Genomic DNA, 22,500 nt, shown 5'->3' with positions numbered 1-22,500 from the left:
ATCCACTGGTGCCAATGCTTGGGTTGTTTAAATCATCATCAGGCAAGAGATGATTTCCCACTCATTGCACTTCTGTGCACTGGGGTGTTTTTCCCACTATTGCAAATTAATTGTAACTGAGGAGGAACGGCTGGTTTGGGATGGGAGCAAACACACTGAAGAATTTCTTCGAGGCACTTCCTGTGGGAATTCAACTGGCTGCTTTTCCTGTCTATTAAATTTAAAAAAACACCTTGCAATGATTTCTGAATTTGCATATATTAAAAAATTAGCATGTGCAAATTTTGTGGAGAAGCATGGCCTATGGGTCTGGGCCCCAAACCTTTTAAGTAGCTTGCAAAAATGCTTCTCCCCAGAAAGTGTGATTAGGATGGTCCCTGTACATTCAGCTCATTTTCTACCTGACCTCTGCCACTGCCAACATAGGGCATCCATCTGGGAGAATGATGCATAAGCCCAATTTTAACTACAATTCCTGTTTCCTCACACTTCATGACTGTCCCTTTATGCTTTTCTTCTCTTTCACTGACAACTTTATTACTGGCTAATTTCCTGAACCATCTATGCAGCTTATGAAATAAGACTTCTAAAAATTGCTGACAATGTTTCATCTGCGCAAGGAGGTGGGTGGGATGGGCAGCTGGGAATGTGTTTGAGGCAATGTTTAATTATGTAATTACCTCATAATGTTTATTTCTTCACACTTCAAAGCCTCCTCCTTCATTCTCAGGAAAAAGATGACAAGCTCTTTCCAATCAAAACACAATATTTCTCCATCTGGATTAATGAGCCATAAAAGTCTGATCACATGAATACTGCACCAAAATCTTGGTGTTATGGAGAAAGAATAAACTAGAACTGCAGCAACGGCAGCAGTTTTTTAGGAGTTATACATTTAACCTGGCTGCTTCAGAGTTCACTTTCATAACACGGAAGGCTGCAAGTGAAAACTAACAGATGGACAGCCCGTAATGGTTTTCGCACACTTGATTTAATTGCTACCTGGTGGCTGACAGTTGAATGTATGAACCAACTCTACTGAATCAATTGATTTTTTTTGTTTAATCAACAAATAGGAAATTGAAATCCCAGCATAAACATTACCGATTCGGCCTTCCTGCGGGCTGTTTTTACATTTGTTGAGTACTGAAACTTGACTGCAGTTAGTGATGGAAATCATTCCTGTTGCAAAGTCATGTTTAACTGCTTTGCTTTGTGCAGTGGAAACACATGGAAATGAAGTGCTCACATGCCGGCCCATCTGAGTCCTAAAGGTGGTGGATAGCAAAGCTTAACATGCTGTACAGTCAAGGCAGGCACCTTGATATGAGGTGAGGGCGCCTTGCCCCCCTTACTTGTTTCTAATTAACCCCCTTTTATCAGTGATCGGGGTTGCTTCCAAGCAAAGTGGAGGGCCCAGCTGGGGCCATCTTAGTTTCTGTGAATGCCTCTCTGTCATGCATGGGGTTCGGAAATTTATTTAGGAAATCAAGGTGGTAGGTCACTGTAGGCTGAGACTTTCCTCTGCAACACACCAAGAAAAGGAAGCAAAACCAAACCAAAAATGGAATTGTTTCCTGTGTTGTGACTTAGACTCAGTCCAGCTCTGCCTTGAACTCAGTCTTCTGAGCAGGATCCCTGCCCTGGTGGCCACATCTATGTGTGAAGCCCAGTAGAATATTTGCAAGGTTCAGGATTTCAGACCTGCAAAAAATGAATGTCTGGATCCAAAGGGAGGTGACAGTCCAGCATTCAACAGTTAATTAACAGCGAACAGGTATTCCTAAATGCAACATCAACTACAAAGAAACAGAGCATATACAGAGTGTTTTATGGTGTTGGTGTCATGTATACATTGCAGGAAGGGGAATAAGACTTTGAATGTATTATATACAAGAACAATATAGAAGCACACAAGAACAATACAGAAACATCGAGAAGTCATCAGGAAAACATTATGATGCATCAGGAGCTCAAGTGGCAGATTAAAATTAAAACCAACAAGAGTCACCGAATTTAACAGATTTCAGTGTTTGCTTTTACAGTCTGAAGTAAGAAATTCCATAAAGGCAAAGAGTAAACCAGTAGAGTATTTATTTATTTATTTATTTAGGAGGCTTCCATGCCGCCCCATTCGCCGAAGCCTCAGGGTGGCTCACAATAATAAATAAATAAACACAATATAAAAACAATCGACCTGGCCAAGAATAAAATAAATAAATAAATAATATTAACAATTAATTTAACAATTAAAATAACGTTTGAATAAAAAGGTCTTCGCCTGGCACCAAAAAACAAATAATGATGGCGCCAGGCGGACCTCTCTGGGGAGCGCATTCCATAGATTGGGCGCCACCACAGAGAAAGCCCTCCTCCGAGTACTTACCCTCCTAATATCCTTCATGGAGGGTTCCCGGAGAAGGGCCTCTCCTGCTGATCTCAAGGGGCGGGTGGAAGGAGGAATTCATGACAACTAGCCTACTTGGCTTATTCACAGGTTGGTGTAGCGTGACCCACAAACCTGCCGACAGTCAGCACTTTCTCTCCAGGGCTGGGACATTTCTTTTGTCAAAAATTGGAGAGTAGATGTGTGAAACAGGTGTGTTTCATGATTGTAGTCATTTCATTTCATTTCATTTCATTTCATTTCATATGCATTGCATTTATATCCCACATTTTTCCTTTCAAGGAACTCATTACATAATTCTTCCCCTCCTCTCAATCTTATCCTGCCAGATAGTCACTCCGTGAGCTCCATGGATGAACAGGGACTAGCACCCAGGTCACATGAGTTCCAGTCCTGCATTCTCTCCAGTTCATTATTAAACTGATTTCATCATTAAAATCTCCATTTGTTTCATTCTTCGTTTATTGAAATCATGAGTTAGTCTTTCACTTAGGATTACACAGAGTTTGCTGTTCACATTTGCCTTGTGGATGCATTTTTAAAACTCCGTTCTTTCCCGTAGCCTGTGGCTGTGCTGGAACTGACCAGCCAGATAGCCATGGGATTGCGCAGGCAGCACGGTCTTGGTGCTCCCCGCTCTGTCCTCCTGGCCTTGCCACACACCCAGGCAGCTCCTGTAAGTGAGGTCCCTGTAATTGCCACACCGGCCTCCCCCTGTTTGGCCCACTGCAGTCCTGAGACATGTTCCCCTTTTCCTCTCCTGAATGTACCTGCATGTCCCTTCCCAGCTGCTCCAGCCTCCACTGAGATATTTATTTAAGGAAAATAAACAGTTTTGTCATGAGTCTCCCTGCTTCTCCCTCCATGTATTTTTGCACTGTCTCCTCATTTCTTAGAGTAAACTGGGAGGTGGACACATAGCTTGTCCCATAGAAATAATGCACACACTAGAACACTTGTTGCTAGGGAAGTGAAGGTAGTATAGATCAAAGGTTAGATGCAGCCACTTCTGCAGCTGCTTTTGCCAGGAGGATCTATGGTGTTTCCGTACCAAAAATGGTAAAATGGCAGTCCCAACACTGGACGCTTGGAGAAGCCATGGTGAAGCATGGAAGCCTTAGGACAGACTGTTGATTCTCTCTGTGGTTTCAGAAAGCTAATTCCATCTCTAAAAATCTAATGTACCTGGCACAATGGCTTTCTAAACCTACCCATGTATTCTCAGCACTGGTGAGCTGGAAAAAGTCCCCTGTCTCTCCCCTTCCCTCCCATTCTTAAACATTCCATTTGTATGTCAAGAGGGATATGTCAGGACATACGTATAAAGACAAATCCCTCAGCAATCCCTGCTGGAAGATAAACTTGCCACTTGTGGGAAGAACACTCCCAAAATTGTGATGCCTTCTTTCTGACAAGCTTTGGGGGTCCGCATAAATCACAAGCCAATTTCACAGCACCCGGCCAAGGAGGAAAATCTCACGTTTCACCATTTGTCAGAGATTAGTGCAAAACACAGTTTCTGTTCCCACAAAACTGACCTTATGACTTACATTTGCTATGAGAGAAATATGTTGGGTATTCAAAAGTCCAGTCCTATATATGTCTATTCATATGAAGTCCATCAAGTCCATTGTGAAGTTTTCCCTAGTGAACAGACATTGAGTTGCAGCCTGCCAGAGCATGATTAAGCAGAGACCAGAAAGAGGATATTTTATTGCAAAATCTGTACTGTACTGTTTTGGTTTGGTTTGGTTTGGTTTCACAACTGTTATCTTACTCTTTTAAAATTGGTTTTATTGTAACATACATTGACTACCTTTGAGTGGAGGAATAATTTAAAAAATGCAGTGGCAAGGCAATCCTACACATCTTCTCAGAGGTAAGCTATATTACATTGAGTGAGACTTATTCCCAAGTACAGACATGAAACTTGAATTCTTATTATTAGCAATAGCAATAATAAATTGCAATCATGTTCCTAAGCTTTGCTTAGGTATCTGATTGATCACTATGCAACAGAATGCTGGATTTGTGTGGCTCTTTGTCTGATCCACCACAGCTTCTTAAATTCTTTTGTTCTTAGTGGTGGCAAATGTTTGCACCAGTTCAAGAGCTAGTTCCAGATGTTGTTATACTTAGAACAGACCCACCGAAATCAGTTGGCCTTGCAAAAGTCATGACTAACTTAAATTCCATTGATTGCAATAGGTCTGCTCTAAATATGAATAAATTTGGAGCCAAATGCATGAAGAGTGTATATAAATGAGATCAGGGAGAACAATGTGAACAGCATTTTTAAAGAAATAAGTGCATTGGATAATTCTCATATGATGATTTTCAGATTTGCAATCTACAGCCTAAAGCCTTCACTGAAGCCCAGGAATCACTTTATCACTTGAAAAGATGTCTAATCGAACAGCTTCTTATATCAGTACAGTCCAGTCCCCTGGCCTGGGTCAGCCTATTAGTGCAAAGAATGGTAGTCAATTGAAAGAGAAATAAGAGATTGGCCATGCTGACTTCTCTAACAGTCTTGCCAAGGGTAAGAGGCAAACAAAAGTTTAATTTGTATAATGGAATGTTGAAGGGAAATTATTATTGGAATATTATTTTAACACAGTTAAAAGTTTGGAGTTTTAAAAGAAAACTTTGGAATACAAAATGCACCATTTTGATCAGCAGAATGAAAAGATTCTGATTGTTGAAGAATGTTTTGAAGATAGTAAGTGGGTTGATAAATGATGTAGTTTGGTGTCTCCTGAGATGCAAGCCTCATTGAACTGATGGGCTTTACTCCTAGGTAAATGGATGTAGGAGTGCATATCTGCATTTTGAAGGGTTTGGTACCATTGGCACATGCCAGAAATGTAAATTTGGCCTTAAAGTCAAGGATAGGGCACTTGCATTGACATTCTTGGGTCTGGAAATAATCCCCACTGGAGCAGAGGTTGGGCACCTGTGGCCCTGCAGATGTGGTTGGACTCCAGCTTCTATTGCTCCTGGCCAGTATGGCCTATGGGAAGAGGTGGTGGGAGTTGTAATCCAACAACTTCTGGAAGGCTACAGGTTCTCTGCCCCTGCACTAGCAAATGAAAAGGATCACTTCTTAAAGAAAACCACTTTGGAATGTCTCATTCATCTAGGAAATACTTAGAAATATCTCCTTCTGCATGAAGTATTTTGCAACATTGGAATAAAGTGTTCTGCTATCAAAAGGACATTTTCAGGCCAATGACGGAATCACCAAAAAGTAAACAAGGTTCTTATTTAACAGTAGAAGGTAGTCTGTCCTGTTCAATCTGGTCCACTGCATACAAGAAAAAAGAAAGAATACAAATTAGTAAGACTCCATAGCAGATCGGCTTAACTTCCTGCCAAGTCTTCGGGTAGGTAGTTTTAGAGCCTGGTCTTCATGATCTGGGAGGTGGCGGTGGAAAGCTTTAGATGTCAATCTGTTTTATTTCAGTTGTGAAACTGTAAACTACCATTTTTCTTCTTCTTCCTGATCCGTTAGAGCAACAACGCTGTTTGCCAACAGTGTGTCCAGTTTTTCATTTTAAGTTCACTTAAATGATAGCACCACAATACCTACAGGAATAGAGTGGAGCTGGCTTCTGATGCCCTCATCATCTGCTGCTCTCATGGGGGTCATTTACTGCCCTGTGCCAACTTTTAGGTCCAGTCCTCGCTGCACCACTGATGCTCTTCGTACAATTATTTTTATCCATTAATATAGCTTGTAGGTAAGTGATGAACTACATCCACCACCAGATGGTGCTGTATGAATAAAGAAAGCGTTCTCTATACAGTTCCGAACAAACGTTTAGCGGTGTGTCAAAAGCAATTAAATTCTGATGGTCCAGTTCTTGGTAGCTGTTGGACAGGTTTGTCGCTCAAGAAGGACAGCGCTCCCTGCACACTGAAGAGACTCCTTTCTTCCTGCTTCTCCTCCATTTTAATGAAAGGTGTTTCTGCTCCACCGTGTCAATGCAAAAGTGAAGTTAAATGAAGCCTACCGTTCATCCACAGTGTCTATGCAACAGCTATGGTGGCACATGGGTAATCATACATCTTTTCACTCTGAATTAATTCACCACAAATAATTAACACCCACAGTTTAGCACTGGAGATTAGAATTCTTATACTGCCTTCAAGTAACAACAAAAAGGTTAAGAACGGAGGATCAAACCAGGATCTCTTCTCTAGCGGCAGCTGGTCCAATGACCTTGTAAGCTGAAAAGCAGAGCATGACTGAGAGCACTGTTCCCATTGCTGCCCACAGTTTCCAGAGATGTAGTGCTTCTGCTGATGCAGGTTCCATGTTTAGCTGTTGAGATGTGGCAGATAAGCAGTGGCAGAGCCAGCAGTCAAGGATTTATCCAATTTTCATTTTTGAAATGCCATCATAGCATCCTGCGGCAATGAATTCCAATGGCAGTGTGTTTTTAATAGCTTTTCCTTTTGACTTTGTTCTGAATCTGCCTCCCCGCATGGATTTCATGAGATAATCGAGTTGTCACATCACTCATAACTTTTTAAAAGTTGCACTCCCCAAATACCCAAAGTCACAAAAAGCAAAATATTGGACCATAAGAAAAATTCCAATATCTTTCTTAGGACCAGCCAAAACATCACAAATGGAACAAGCTTTCAGGTTCTCCTGAATGCTTCACTGGGTGGATGCTAAGCTTGTGTGGGGAAAGGAGAGAAAGACTTGCTTTGAATCAAAACCAGCCTGCTTTTATCACATTCTTAACACAGAATGCCAAAAGAGGTTGGATTGGGGTTTCCTAGATGGATTAATGGGATTAGGATTTCCTAGGCATTATTCAAATTTCCAGTTACACCCAGGAATGCTGAGACAATGAGACCCACACAATGGAGTAATCACCATTTCTGAAAATCTAAAACCCAAACCTATGTCTGTCTGTCTCTGCCATTGAACCAAAAGGTTTCTTGTAGGATAGAAAACAGACATACTGAGATGTGTGGGCTGAGAGCACTGCCAACAAGCCAGCCAATTTCTGAAGCCTGAATCAGGTCAACCAGTGATTTTCCTATTTAGGAGCAGATCTATGATTAGTTGGACAGTTCTCAATGATTGGAGAGTTAGTTATCTCATCTGGTCATTCTGGGCAATAAACTTTGTTCTCCAATGGTATACCTTTTGTGCTACCCAAGCACCTTTCAAGCCAGAAAATACCAAAAAAAAAAAAAAAAATGGCACCGGAGAATCAAGAATACCAGTTTCAGAACAGCAAGGCTCTCATACAGCCTATGAGGCATGGGATATGAAGGGCAGAGGCCTATGAAGTGTGACCTCAGAGTTCACAGGCTCTCAGACTTGGCTGCCCGGTCTGCTCCTCTCTCCAGCCCCTGAAAACGCCCCCTTTGATTTCCAGACTCTGGGGGAACAGCTGGCATGGTTTGTTCCCTGCTAGCTATGAGGCAGGGAGTGGAACTGAGCAGATTTCCGGTCTGAGGTGGAACCTCTGTCTCTGATCTCAAATAAGGGAATTCAAAGCATCCTATTACTTCCGAGACAGTGTTTAGAACCACTCTCTATGCCTATAGCTGAAACAGCAGCTCATACTTTAATTATTGTTTTTGTTACTATTCTATTCAACTGAGCTGATCTTATAAGATCAAATTTACCTAGTTCTCAGTCCTAGTCAGCAGAGTTTAAGTGTGTATTTCTTTCTCTGAGACTCGCTCTGCTCAGCCATGCCAGAAAACCCCTTCCTTTTTATAGCATTCTGCCTAAGTTGGCCAAGGTCATTCCCACATGATTGATCTAGAGAAATTTCAGAGAGATCAGGATTGCTTTTGCCAAGAATGCGTCTTCTCCCAGATTCAGACAGGTTTTTGCCATTTATAAGACTTCATTCTATACTAAATTAGTCTATCGCCTATTCAGATTACAAAGAGGGAATTGTTTTTAAAAAAAACACACAATGTCCATTTGTCAGTCTTGCATATATTTTCCATGACAGTGCAGTGCATCATAAAAGGTCCCAAAGCTACATACCCCGCAAAGAGTCGAGCAAACGCAAGATAGTTGTGTCGATCCATATTAATAAACCAGTTCCGGGAGTTTCCATCTCCATGTCTTTTCTAAAAGGAAGGACCCTTCATTGCTCATTCAAAGCCAGCCCACCTCAAAACACTTTGCATTACAAGAAGAATGACTGCCTCTAAGACATTAGAAGAAGACCAAGACAATGAAGGAACTAGAAAATATCTTCAGTAAATAAGGACAGAAGACTCATTCCACTGAAGAATAAGACCAAGAGCCTGAGAAGCAGTGGAAATAGCCAACCAAAAGTAAACCAGGGTTCAATAGCAGAGTCTTTCTTTAGGGACTAAGCCCCGCTGGCCCTTAAGAAGGGATTTTTCCTGACCAGACAGCCAATTCTTTGCTGCTCTGCAGAGAATTACTAGGAGATCTCTCTTGACACGGATGGGACAAGGGGTGGGCAACTTGTGGCCTCCTAGATGCTTCAGACTAGAACTCCCATCATCCCTCACCATTGGTTTTGCTGGCTAAGGCCAGTGGGAATCAGAGGCCAAATTTTCTAGAGGATTACACCAACGGACAGCGGTTGAGGTCATCTTTTAAAGGCAACATTATTAGGAGTCAACATGAATATTTATAATTTGTACTTGTAAAGGCAAGCACACACTTAATTCCTCAACACCCTCATGGCATTATCGAATTAGATGGATTTATTTTTTTACCCCATCCTGAAATGATTTGGGATCCATTGAATTTATTTCCAAAAGCCAAGGTCAGACACAAGACAGGAGTTCATTGAATAGGGCAGCCTTTGAAGGGTTTAGAGCAATCATGGATAGGGAGAGCTGCGAGCAAAGGTAAGCACAACTGGGCACCTGCTGAGGGCCCACGCCTCTGGAATCGCTTCTGTTCCTCACCATTGTAATCTGTTTGTTCACCTCCCTCTCATTCTGTGCAACACAAGGATGGCACTAAGAAGGAAGAGGCGTAGCAAAGGAAGTGTCAAAATGAAGGTTGAAACTGACGAGAACAATAATGCAATTGGAATGCTCAGTTAAATTTTGGACAGTGCAATTCTCCAGTTTTGTTATTTGTTGTTTCATTTTTGATGGCTCACAAATTAATCCCAACTTGTGATCTGATGTGGGTGAGGTAAGGAGTTTCCCGCAGAAATCCACCCCCCAGTGGATCAATTGTGGAAAGACTCCTGGCACAGGCAGGAAAGGAGCGAAGCGTTTAGCTGCAGAGGAGCCTGGGACATTTGCCAGCGCTAGCAGGAGAACTGAGGGAGAATGAGGGGGAAGCAGGCACGGCCGCTGCAGAGCATCTCGTTGTCTGTCAGGCTAGGGTCTGATCAACCCGCCCACAGTGGCTTACTCCTAGGATGGCTTCAGCAGGAGGTGCAAAGCTGCTCCCTGGAGGAGGGGGCCTGCTGAAGACGCCTTGCCCAAAGGCCCCCAACAGCCTGTCGCCAGCACTGTGGAGCACGGCACTTTGGGCTGGGTTGTGGTGCTGCCACAGCCCTGCGCTTCAGGGGGAGCCAAGAAAGGGTGCCCTATTGTCCACTAGCTTCTCATCGGGGCCTCAGAAGACGAATTCAAACTCCTGGTCTGAGCTGCCCCTTAGGAACAACTGTTTCCATTCCTCCAGGCTTCGGAGGGGGGTTTCTCTTCCAGCTCCCAGTCCAGCTGATTCTCGCTGCATGAGACCTCCTAGATGGAATTTCCTGCCTGCGAGCCATTGTTGGCAGCGGTCTCTATCGAAAGGCTCTGGGAACCAAGGGGTGTCACACTTGGGCATGTATTCCAACACATGGACTTGGCAGGCTGGTGCTGGCAGCCTGAGGGGTTCATGCCACCCCATAATTAGTTAGAAGAGGACCCTTCACACAGCAGCAGGCATGACACCCTGGCAAATATGGTATTTCCAGTCATCTGTCTCAGATGGAGCCCGAGGAATGAAGGATTTGGATCACTGTCACAGAAGCGTTTCCCTCCCATGAAGATTCCTTAGGGAGGAAAGCAAGTATTCCTCAGCTGCATTTATTTACTTATGACTCTTATGACTCTTCAGCATTTTGTTTTTTTTTTCTTATTATTTCTTAGCTTGTCTGAGAACCTGTGCTGAATGACAAACATCATCATCACTGTTATTATTAACATTTAGGTCAGTGGAAGTTTATTAAGCTCATTTCTCCCATTTCTCATTTCGGTGTAAATCGATGAATGCCCATCAGCACATTGTTCCACATGTGACAGCTATGACTGCTTCCAAAGAGCTTGCTTGGCAAGCCCAAACCCTACTTCTTCATGGTCTGGCCTTCCTCTGGCCTCTCTCACACACAAATGTACATGTCTCGTATGCCATCATCACATGATCAATGCCTTTGTTCCTACTCATGTGTCGGGAATGAGGGTGGCTGTCATTGCAGGTCACGCCGATCTGGATTTCAAGACAGAGGAGGAAAGGGAAGAGGTGGAAGAAGCTCAGGAACGTGCAGCTCGAGACTGTGAGATGACGGAAGCACTGCTTACCTCAGGGGCACATCTCCCCGAGAGCTCAGGCAGGCTCTGCGAATAGCCAAGATGCACAGGCGTTGGGTGAGGGCACGGGAGAGTTGCTCTCAGACTCAGATGAACCTGGAACGACTCTTGGCCCATCATGCGGCGTTGGGAAAGCAGCGAGCACCAACTAGAAGAGAGGCATATATCAGGGGTCTCAAACTCAACTTACCTGGGGGCCGCTGGAAGTAGAGGCTGGGTGAGGCTGGGCCGCCTCAAGTATTCCACCACCGCGGTGGTGGTGGGCTGCTCACCCCACGGCCGGCCTGGGCGCCGCCAGCACTTTGAAGGCCACAGGACCCCTCCCCCGTGCCTGCCTGTCCCGGCAATTGGCCCGCGGGCCGCAAGTTTGAGACCCCTGGCATTTATAGAGATGGGTTCACTTCCAAATGGGCTCTTCAGAAGGGATCAGGTGCAGGCATACTCAGAAGGAGGGTTTCTGGAAGTAGTCGCTTAGATTGTGTTGAACAAACTGCTCTATGCACGCACAGGGTTCCATTCAGTGAGGATTGTGTCTGTTGGGTATTGTTGGTGAACAAAGAGCTTTTTGCAAAAGAATAGTCTATTGCCTTGAAAGTGCAAAGGGAGGAAAACTTGGCTTACAACATCATGTCAATGGTAGCTGACTTTAATCAGTCTGGCTGCAGCTTTTGGGAGTTGCAGTCCAAAACACCTTTACGGCATTGGGTCGCCTCTACATTTGGTTGACAATGAGCAGCCTGATGGTGATGGCAAGTTTCTTGTAGACAATGTGCCATGAATGTGAAAAGCCGCCTTGAGGAAGGGCTGGACCTACATGAGGTAACATGCAGGCCGACTCTAAATGTGTACCCTGTAAATTTGGTGGGCTTAGCATGCGTGAGAGGACGTGTATACTGCTACTGCATGATGCTCGTTTGGAGCATCTCTGTGGAAGCCTGGTAGATTCCAATCTGCTTCCGAGACCCTCTGGTACTACCTTTTGGACCCAGAAATGGAAAGGACCAATTCAGTGTCCATATCGGAAAAACTAAGTACGAACATCCAAATAAATATACTCATAAAATACACGCAGGCTCACAATTGTGAATGTAAACTATGAATTGACTGAATCGGAAATTTCACTCGACTTGGCCAAAGGAGAGCCCAAAACTGAGAAGAGCTAGGCCCTTTAGTGACCTGGGAGTCAGTCCCATTGAACTATTGAACTCTGTGTCACTTTCTCCAAAGAAAGGCTTGCACTGTGAATGGAGAGACATTTTTGAGGGGCAACAGTGAGGCAGGGGAATATCACTCCAAGGTTGGAAAATCCCTACAAGGCTCAGTTCTACTTGAAGGCTGACCGGGAGGACAGTTAAGCAATTTATTGTCTGTTCTAAAGTTCTCTGGAGGACGTGTTACTATGATGAGAAGGAGATGGGTATAGACTTTTGGCAGCCAATGAGGCCAGAGGGAGGGATGTTTGCCTACATATGATTAAGGGCAGGTGTAGGGGATTAAGGCTAAGACTGGCAAGTCCCCCAGAGTGGAAAGGGATGTCATCCTTCATTGGAACAAGGTTCTGATTGTTGGCAAGTTCAGATGCATAAAAAGGAAAAAACAAACTTCGGCTATGTGGATTCTTTTTTCCCCCTCTACGTGAACTCACTAATTGAGTTATAAAATAAAAATTTTAAAAACTCCAGCTTTTCCGCTCCAATTTCTGCTATGGCAGTCTGTTGATTAGGCTTTTGAAAGAGGGTAGGTCCAAGGAAGTGGTCTGCCAATGCAACACTGTGTGCACGCACAAAGAAAAACAAATGTTTGTATGATTACCAGAAGAAAAGTAGATTCGTCCAAGGAGAGGAGGCGGGATGGGAGGGGGAGCATCGCTTCGGGAATGTCCGAGCCGCTGCAGCATCGGAAGGTCCTGCAGCTGGCCTAGACTGGGCAGGATGGATGGAAATTCAAGAAAACCCAAAAGGGTTTTGACGAAGCTGCAATGTAGAACAGATGGGGGAAATGCCGCATTTCTGGTTTTTTGATGGACACTGTGGGACGAAAAGGACAGAATGTTCAATTACCACGTGCATCTCTTAGAACTGAAAGGCTACGGTTGGAAGGGTGGTGGTGGTCGGCTGTCAGCATAAATCAGAAGAAATTCCACTGAAGTCTATGGGATGTGGGCTGCTGAACAACCAACACAGTTATGAATCAAGCCATATACATCTGGACCCGCAATAGGCTTGCTGAATAATCAGCTGTGGATGGTGCTCTGCAGCAAAGTAGCACATGGTTTCCTGTGTGGAAGGCCCCAGGTTCCTTCCTTGGCATCTTTGGTTAAAACCAGACAAGTGGGCTAAGTAAAATCTCTGCTTGAGAACTTGTGGGAGCTGCTGCCAGAGAGAGCAGACAGTTCCAGGTTCTGTGGCCCAAAAGCTTCCCTCAATATAAAGTGACTTCATATATTCAGATAAAATGAAATTGAATGGAAACAAGCTGTTCAACGGGCAGGAAGGCTACTGATCAGGATGACTCTTAGTCATAAAAATCATAGAAACATCGAATTGGATGGAAAGGGCCATGTAGACAATCTAGACCAACCTAATGCTTGGTGTAGGAAATCCAAGGCTAAACCCATGGCTACCTGGCCTCTGGCTTGGAGACCATGGATCATGGAGAACCCACCACCCTGCAAGCTTAATCGGTTCATTGTCAGACTTCTCTGTCAGGAACAGCCTTCCCAATCCGGTGCTTTCTGGATGTGTTGTACTGCAAGTCAGGAAACATGGAAGCTGCAGCCCAACATCTGGAGGCACCAGGTTAGGAAGGCTGCTCAAGAACCGTCTCTTAATGTCCAGATAAAACCTTTGCCCTCTTGGTGTATTTGAACAGCATGGCCATGTATCCCCAAGGGCATGTGTGTGCTGAAAACCATCTTACAAACCAGAGAGGGGGAAGAGGAAAGTGTGTGTCCACAAATTTATTGCCAGTCCCTCATGTTACCATTAAGATGTTCTTTGATCAAATGAGTCTGAGCAGCAATGTCCAAATGAAATCAGAGGGATCGGTCCCGACCTACACCCACCCATGTTTCTGGGCATTTCTTCACAGAGAAGGGTTAGATATGGAGGCAAGCTACTCACAGGTGACGGCTGACCTGTCAGAATCTCTCAAAGTCCAGCTTGCTTTGATGAAATCCACCCTCACCGGTAAATTGGTATCTTGACCCACCGCTATCTTTGGCTTTGGCTTGTTCCTGGGATCAGTGACTTGCTGTGAGTCTGTTTGAAGCTGCCTAAAATCCAGTGGCCGTCCACACACCTTGTGACAGTCAATTCCCTCTCTAGTTTGTTCCAAGATATGAAAAGTCAAATTTGAAGCATTTCTTTGTGAGACTTCCTGGGTCTCATTTCTCTTTGCTTCTACAAATATGGGAAAGCCACAGGGAGACAGGCCGATTTAGCGCATGACATTCCATGGCATAGACATAACTGTGGAGGCATAGAAGTAGTGTATTTCTGGAAGAGGAACTATTTGGATGGGCGAGTTGGTGACTGGAGTTCAGCCCCCCATCTCTGGTTTGTATTGTGGATTGGTTGAATCTCTTGCATCCGTTGAGCTAAACTTGTTAGCAACAGCAGCTCCTGTGATTGGAACGAAAGCGGAGCTTGTAGGGCAGGGTTGGGGGAGGATGCAGCCAGCAGAGCCTGTGGCTTGGAAGCCCGGGCAGCATCTGTGACTTGGACCATTGCAAGAAGCCTCAGCAATACCCACTGTCAATATTAATTTACATTTATTAATTTGCATTAATTTACATTGACCTAAGGCCCCTAAAGAACACACAGAGAGAACCTTTTTGTGTGGTTTGCTGTGTGTGCTTGGAGCACAGAGGTACAAACTGTATGTGGCTAAGAGTAGGCCATTTTTATAATGGTTTGCTCAGTCCGGTCATTGCCTTCTCATGTGTGCTGCAACTATGTGCTAGAAGTGGTGGTGCAGTGGCACTAGGGCTTGCAGGGTCGAAAGATGGGCTTTTAGCTTCCCAGGGACTAGGGCACTGCACAGTTGCTGAGAAGCAGGGTGCGGGCAGAGAAGAGACTTTCCAGCAATGCGCAATAGTGCTGAGCCCTCACTGTTGTAACACAAAGGCTTTTGGAGTGGCCTGGCTTTGAGCAGGCACTGAAGACCAATAACTTTACAAAAGAGCTGCTGCTCTTAGCCGAATGAATGCTCTGCGGACTGCTTGGTGGGTATGGATTAAGCCAGCTGCCTTGATTTTGAGCCTGGGGAGGAACATGATGAGAGTCTCACTCCCCACTCCGCCACTGGCTAAAGAAGTGGTGAGCAATACACACAGTGCATGCAGTTCCCCAGAGCATTTCCCCCACTGCTGTTGAGATGGCAGACCAACATATACAGACACACACACACAATGAGAGAGAGAGAGAGAGAGAGAGAGAGAGAGAGAGAGAGAGAGAGAGCGAGAGGGGGGGGGGGAGGGAGGGAGAAAAGACTGTTGGCTATGAAATCAGCAGCACAGTAGCAGGAAAAAACCATTTTATTTTAAAGTCAGGGTCTTTGTGCACCTTGTTTTAACATAAAACTGACCCCCCTTTTATTTATTTGTTTTATTTATTTAAAGTTTTTATATGCCGTCCCCTTGCTACATAGCCTCGGGGGGTGCACTGCACTACTGAATTTTGGTGGCGTATGTGGTGGTGCAGGAGCTGCTGTGCCTTCAGTCGGGTGCCAGGGGCCAGTGCTTCCCTGCAGTCACCCAGCCCTGGACTGGATGATCCTGGCCTGCACTCCCCAACACTGTGCTAACTGATAGGGCCAGCAACCAAGGACACCCACAGTCACAGCTCCATGTTTTACATGCTTTGCACTGCTAGGTTTGTTTCCCCTGGATCTAGGGACAATCAGAACTCAACTACACGACCACTGGGGCTCATCAAGAATATTAGCCACCACTACAACCACCGCACTACTGGGCAGCCTGGTCGCTAAGCCAGGAAACGGGCCGTCTAGGCCCGTCAGAGAAGCTACTGCAGCCACTACCCTTCACAGAGTAAGTTTAATACGATCTTACTGTGCGCCTTTCGCCATCCGTAATGGAAGTGTTTTGGAGGAGCTGGCGAGAAAAAGGCCGCGTGTGGGGGAGAGGGAGAGGGAGAGGGAGCGGAGGGAGAGGGCCGTGTGGCTGAAAAGAAAACATCTCGCATCCGCCCTCGCATCCGCAGGACGCTCCTGCAAAGGCCACCGACGGAGCGCTTGCTGGCCGCCTCTCCGCCGAGCGTGGCGCGTCGAGCCTCTGCTCCAGGCCCGGCGTCGGATGAGCAGACCTGAGCCGCGCCTCGAGCGAGCCCCGGGAGCGCCGGAGGTCTGTCGGGGAGCCAGGGGCACGGCGGGGCCATGATAATGAAACACCTCGGCGGCCTGCGAGAGGCTGCCGCTGTCTCCGCCGCACTCATCGGCCGCGGCGCTCGGGAAGCCCGCAGTCTCTCTCGCCCCCACCGCCGGGCTGCGGGGGCTACTGGCGAAGCGGCACGAACGCGCCCCGAGGGGCGAGCCGAGGCGGAGCGCACGCTGCGCCTTCCAGGACGACGCCTCCCAGCAAAAGCCTTCCCGCCCCGGGCCCCTCCAGTTGTGGCGCACTGCAGTCCCCGCTGTTTCCGTCGCTGGGCCGCGCTCGCTGGGGCTGATACGAGCGGAAACCGGACGGGGAAAGATGGCACGGCGTGGCAAACAGACCTCGTCAGTTAGATCCAGAGTAGCCCCCATCGAATCTCGACTCGTTTCAGACCTGTTGATTTCAGTGTGTCTGTTCTGAGTATGGCCATATCCGGATCCAATCCCTTTGGGTTAATCTTGATGCAACCGAGCGAATTAGCCCGCTTGGCTTTCCGGTTCCAACTGGCGAACGCGGTTCCACTTGGCCATCTAAGCAGCCATATAAATCTCCTTCCTCTGGCAAGTCCTTTTCCCCTAAACACACACACGGGCCACACACACTCTTTTTGGTACTCGGTTTCTATTCCGTAATTGTGCAGTAAATTTTAAGCAAGAAAGAAAGGATTTCGGCCTTTCTGCTAATCCAAGTTATAGCAATAATAATACTGCCTTACAAAGTAGGATTTTTTAAAAAAGCAGGGAAGGAGGAAGACTTCCTTTCTTTCAAATATGATTTTCCATTTTAAAATAATACACCTTTGGTAGCATCCTGGGCTGTTATGTAAAAAACAACAAGGAATGTTTGTAGCACCTTAAAGACTAAATCCTAAAAGGCTAAAATCCTAAGCACACACACTTGGAGAGAACATCCCCTTAGGTAAGGTAGATTTACCTTTGAATCAATATGCTTTGGATCCGGCTGTTAGACCATATTCCTATCCTCAGTTTCCAGGGAATATGCCTCACTGAACCTAATGGCACCGCTCAACCCTAATCCTAACCTCATATTTGAGATGAGACACATAGTTTTGGCACAGCAATGCTCCCTTTCTTGGAATTATGCTCCTATGCATGCTTCCTTCAGAGCAAGCGTGTGCTGTTGGGCTGCAAGAGACCTTTGTGCCATGAATATACCCATGGTGTATGAAGACTGAACAGCCTCGACTCACCCCAGTCTGAATATATTCACCTTAAGGGGAATCACATTGCACTTGTTAGTCGAAACTAGCGTAAGAACCCATCTGCTGGTGGACTTTGTAGTTCACAATCCTATTCACATTTGGGCAGAAAAAAGTTCTCTGATTCCTAGTACTCCCCTGCCGTCCCATGTTGAAACACTTTGCCTGGGAGGGCTATCCTGGGCAGTTCTGTGAAAAATGAGTTCCAAGTGGTGTTCAATGGGTTTTTTCTGCAGATAAGTTTGTGTCTATAGGATTTTAGTTTTAAACTGATAGGTGAACCCAACTGGAAGCAACTTTCCTTAAAATAAGTGTGAAGCACTGCTGTTCATGGGAGCGTTGGCTTTTCTAAGGATGCATTCTTAAACAAATCTACTCAAGACCAAGTCTCAGTGGAGACTTGTCTTGGCCAAGGATTGCAACCAGAGCTAAATTTCTTTCTAAGCAAGTTCTTCCAATTTCAATGGATGTGGATCATGGGACTGAAGGCTTAGTTAAGATTGAAATGTGCTGGTCACTTAAAACTGTTTAGATCTATCTGTGTCTATATGTGTGTGGGCAGTGTCAATGTAAATGGTTTTCACAACATAGTTTTAATGGATTTAAATCATTATAAACCACCCAGAGTGCTCTAGCTATTGGGTGACATTGCCAGCGTTGTATAAGGGTTAGAGTGCTGGGCTGGGACTCAGGGATCTGGGTTCTAGGCCCTGCTCACCAATGACGCCCGCTAGCGACTGGGGCCAGTCACTGACAATCAGCCTCACCTTCTTCACGGGGTTGCTGTGAAGGCAAAGGGGAGTAGGGGATAACCACTTGGGTTTCTCACAAGAGGAAAAAAGGCAGGATATAATTATAATAATAATAGAGGAAATGAAAATGTGGAAATACATTGTCTTATTAATTAAAATGATTAAGTGGTACTTACTGATCAATAAATAGTTACCGTCCTTTGGTATTGCTACTCCTGTGGCAGATAACTTGGTTGGGGATGGGTTATAAGTCAGTTGCAAGTCCAGTGCTTCCCTCCTGGGTCACGGGTTTGGTTGACAGGCTGGGATCTCCTGGGAACCATCATCCAGTCTTCCCCAACATGGGACCCTCCAGATGTTTAGGACTACAGCTCCCACCTTCTCATCCATTTCCCAGGCTGGCTGAAGCTGATGGGAGCTGTAGTTCAACAGATCTGGAATGCCCTGTATTGAGGAAGGCAGTAGCATAATGGGGCTGAAAAGCTGGCTGGCTGCCTGAACCACAACTCACTCTGCAGTCTGTTTGGTCTCAGTGCTGGCCAAGCCATCTGACTGGAGCCTAAACACAGTGGTTTGACTGGAAATGGGACTTTAGGCTGCTATCCTACACTCCTCTGGGGCCACTTGAATTTGACAGGACTCACAGAGAGGAGTGAAGCTCCATTAACAAGTTGGTGGCGAAAGCAAGGAGGGAAATGAGGAAATCTAGCTGGCTCCCCATAGCAGAAAGCCAGTGGTGGTGCACAGTGAAAGACGTTGAAAGAGGCTCTTTATCAAATGGCCTTTCTCCGAGCAGGAGTTCAATAGAAGTGTCTGGCTAAAGGAAATCATATTTGGTCCCGTCGTTCTCCATCCACTTTGGCCTTTGGCACTGTCATTCTGTTCTGGATGGTCAATTATGCAGTGATCCAAGCAGAACAAAACAGAACTGAGGCTGCATCGCTCCTGAGGATGACAAGTACAGCAATACTAAGTGAAAGGAATGAAGGAAGCACCACAGAGATCGCTCCGTGGGACCACTCCGTTGCATTGCAGTGCAGTTCCCTCCCCTGTAACCAACCTTTCACACCTCTTGATTCGCCCAGGGCACCACCCCAGGCCTGCTGAGCAAGCCATGACTTGCTTTCTGTTTTGACATGCATAGGATTATGACCTCATGTTAAGAGCCCCCACTTATATGAAGCTCACTAGGTGACTTTGAGCCAGACACCGACCCCCTGCCTAACCTACCTCACAAGGTGGTTGTTGTGAGAATAAAATGGATAGGAAGAGATGGCCATGACCCACTCTGACTTCCTTGCAAGAGGAAGAAAGGCAGGATGTAAAATTAATCCTCTTCCTCAGCTCTGCTTATAAATTCTGCTTGTTCTCAATTAGCTTCATTTTCAGAGGTTCTCATCCCAAATATGACTTTGGTGGCCAGAAATCCAGCCAGATCTTGCTGCCTGGCCAGGATGAGCCATCAAGGACAGCAGCAGAAGCAGCATCCAGCACCCGCTCCCAACAAAACCTCCTGTGACCCAACACCTGTAGAATGAAATACCAAGGAACTCTGAAATACCTTCTTGGCCAACACATTAGAAAGAAGGCTGGTCATTTGGGCTGCACAATCACATTCCCTTCGGATAAATGACTGCCGCTCTTGAGGGCCTGGGTGCTGTTCTATTGGACATGGAGAAGAAAGACGTGTTTCTTCCCACCACACGCCTGCATTCCCACTCCGAGGGCTGAGGAAACTGAAATAACCTGGCCAATATTTGTTATTTTAATCGGGATCCAAAGAAACATCAGACCTTTACCAAGGAAATCCTCAAGAGAAGGGAAAACATTAGGGGGGCTGGGGTCGGTGAAGACGGATCGAGGGGAGAGGGTTTTGTTTTGCTGATTTTTCTCTTCCTTCAGGCGAGAATCTCCTCCTAAAACTAGTCGAACGATTGGAGGCGTCTATAGACTTTCCATTGGGAGGCGGTGCCTCCCTCAGCCATCCAAGGCTGCAATTGTCCTATACACATTTCCTTGGGAGTAAATCCCATTTAACTCAGAGGTGACGCTTACTTCCAAGTAAACATGCAGAGGACCTGCTGGAAACCCAAAGACGGAGGGGAGCGAGGAGCTCCTTCTGAAATGCTCCATTTTTGTGGGGGAAGAGATAAAACTCCAGCTTAAAAAACCGATCCTAAACGATACACCCGAAAAGAAATATGCCCCACTGCACTCCAATGGGAGCTCCTCCTTCGTAAGTATATTTATGAGAAGAGTAGTTGCAATGGGGGCGGGGAAGGAGACCCTCAGCCTAGCCCCACACCGAGCTGACAGCGCGATCCCATGGGTGTTGGCTCAGAAGTAAATCCCCTTGTGTTCAGTGCGGCTTACTCCCAGGTAGGAGCGCGTATATTGGCCACGGGGTTTATTCTGGGTAGGATCGAGGGGCTAATGTCTTTGAACACGTCTCTTCCGTTCAGGAGATCTAAGACGAGGATCTGGCACTCCGTGCACACAGTGAGAGTTGCTTCCAACCAGCGGCGCACCAGATGTGGTTGCAACCTAGAAAATGTTGTTTCTTAAGTTGCGAAGGGAGCGCTGCCCCATTCGTGCGCTTTAGGCTTGCTGGTATGAATTAACGCAGTGATTCACACCCATATTACTGATTAGGACAGATACAGGATTACACCCTGCAGGGAATCAGGCACCGTTCTCTATAGATAGTAGTGAACGTTGTAGCAAACGCTACTGGGAGTAGTAGGGACAGCGTGCCAATAACGCCCCCGCCGTGACAGCCGTACAAGGAGTCGTGGCCGCCTGCGGTTAATACCAGGAGCGGATCTCGTACACACCTCAGCTGTAGGCACGTTTCCTCGGATCTAACCCGTCCGGAGTTAAAGGGCTCAGAAGTTACAACCCTACGCATGTTTCCTAGGGAGTGTGATCAGACAGTCTTAGGGCACAAATCCTACGGTGGGGGGGGGGGGGGGGGGGTGACAATTCCCAGCATTCTTCAACTGGCTGGGGAATGCTGGGACCTGTACAACTCTTTTCTGTGTAAACCTGCACAGTTTTGCACCCTTAGTGAACATGTCTGGTCCCACAGGACTGCAACCACAGGGACAGAAAGATCGATGCCACGCCTGCTTCGACTACTCCTACCCCCCGTCTTTGCTGCTGCTACTGCCTTTACTACGAGGAGCACGTTAAACTGTCAGTGGGGCGGTTGCCTTTTTGCATCTGGTTGGACATTTTGGGTGAGATTCTGTATGGTTTCCATGGGAAGGAGCAGGGAAACGAATTTCCCCCGCCAGTCCGGGCGAGCCGCTCCAGGCTGTGCAACTTCCTCTTGCGGGAGTCCAACTCGGCCGCCCTGCGAGCAGCAGGACCCCCGCCCGCTCGGGCTCGGGGCGAGAGCCCTCTCCGGACATCCCTGCCCCTTCCTGACCCAAGCGCGTGTCCTCAGCGCCTCCGGGCCAAGGCGCGACCCGGGGCTGGCCCGGCCTCGCTCTCCCCGTCGAGCTGGCAGAGGAGCGCCCCGCGGGAGAGCCTTCGCCAGCAACTCGGTAGTGGTGTTATTTCCGACGGATTCAATAAAAAGCGTGTTGTTGTTTTCTTTGAAAGGAAAGGGGCAAAGGAAGAAAGAAAAGCGCGGAAGGAAGGCGATCTTGAAAAAGCAAATACATGACTCAGTGGCGTTGTTTGTGTTTGGGGAGATTTTCTTTTCCTCCCCCTCTCCTCTCCTCGCCCCCCCGCCCGCCCGGGCGCTCCCTCGCCTCTCCTCGCCTCGCCTCGCGCGCCGCACAGCCGAGCAGCGCCGCCGTTGCCAAGCGGCGGCCGCTCGGCAGGGGGCGCTGCGCGGGGCCCGCAGAGCCGCCGCCGCCGCCGCCGCCGCTGCTGTCGTCGGCGACGATTTCACACAATGTTAAAAAGCGGCCGGGGAGTTCGCGGAGCCCTCAAAGCCCCTGCGCGAGCCGCCCGGAGCCCGCCGAGCTGGGTCTGCCGCAGCGCCGGGCGCCGCCGACGGGAGCATGGAGCTGCGGGCGGCCGCGGCGCTCTGCCTCTGCTGCCTCTGGAGCGCCTGCCGCCTGCGCCACGGGCAGCTGGACGCCGCCGCCGTCAGGCCCCTGGCCGCGGCGGCGGCAGCGGCGGCGGCGGCGGCAGAGGACGCCGACGCCGCCGACGCCTC

The 22,500-nt window shown here is 47.1% G+C and overlaps 1 protein-coding gene across 1 annotated transcript in view; it reads left to right on the top strand.

Moving 5' to 3' along the window:
- The first annotated feature begins 22,342 nt into the window (after positions 1-22,342).
- GDF7 (growth differentiation factor 7) overlaps positions 22,343-22,500 on the top strand; it is an 8,969-nt gene continuing 8,811 nt past the window's right edge. Inside the window, exon 1 of the mRNA XM_044445137.1 lies at positions 22,343-22,495. Coding sequence (XP_044301072.1) covers positions 22,343-22,495 — 153 coding nt within the window. The remainder of the gene's footprint in view (positions 22,496-22,500) is intronic.

This window comes from Varanus komodoensis, unplaced genomic scaffold (genome assembly GCF_004798865.1).
Source record: "Varanus komodoensis strain SLA01 unplaced genomic scaffold, ASM479886v1 scaffold47, whole genome shotgun sequence".
In the NCBI taxonomy this organism is placed as follows: domain Eukaryota; kingdom Metazoa; phylum Chordata; class Lepidosauria; order Squamata; family Varanidae; genus Varanus; species Varanus komodoensis.
The sequence above is the reverse complement of the archived record's forward strand: the minus strand, read 5'-3'. Positions and strand labels throughout refer to the sequence as shown.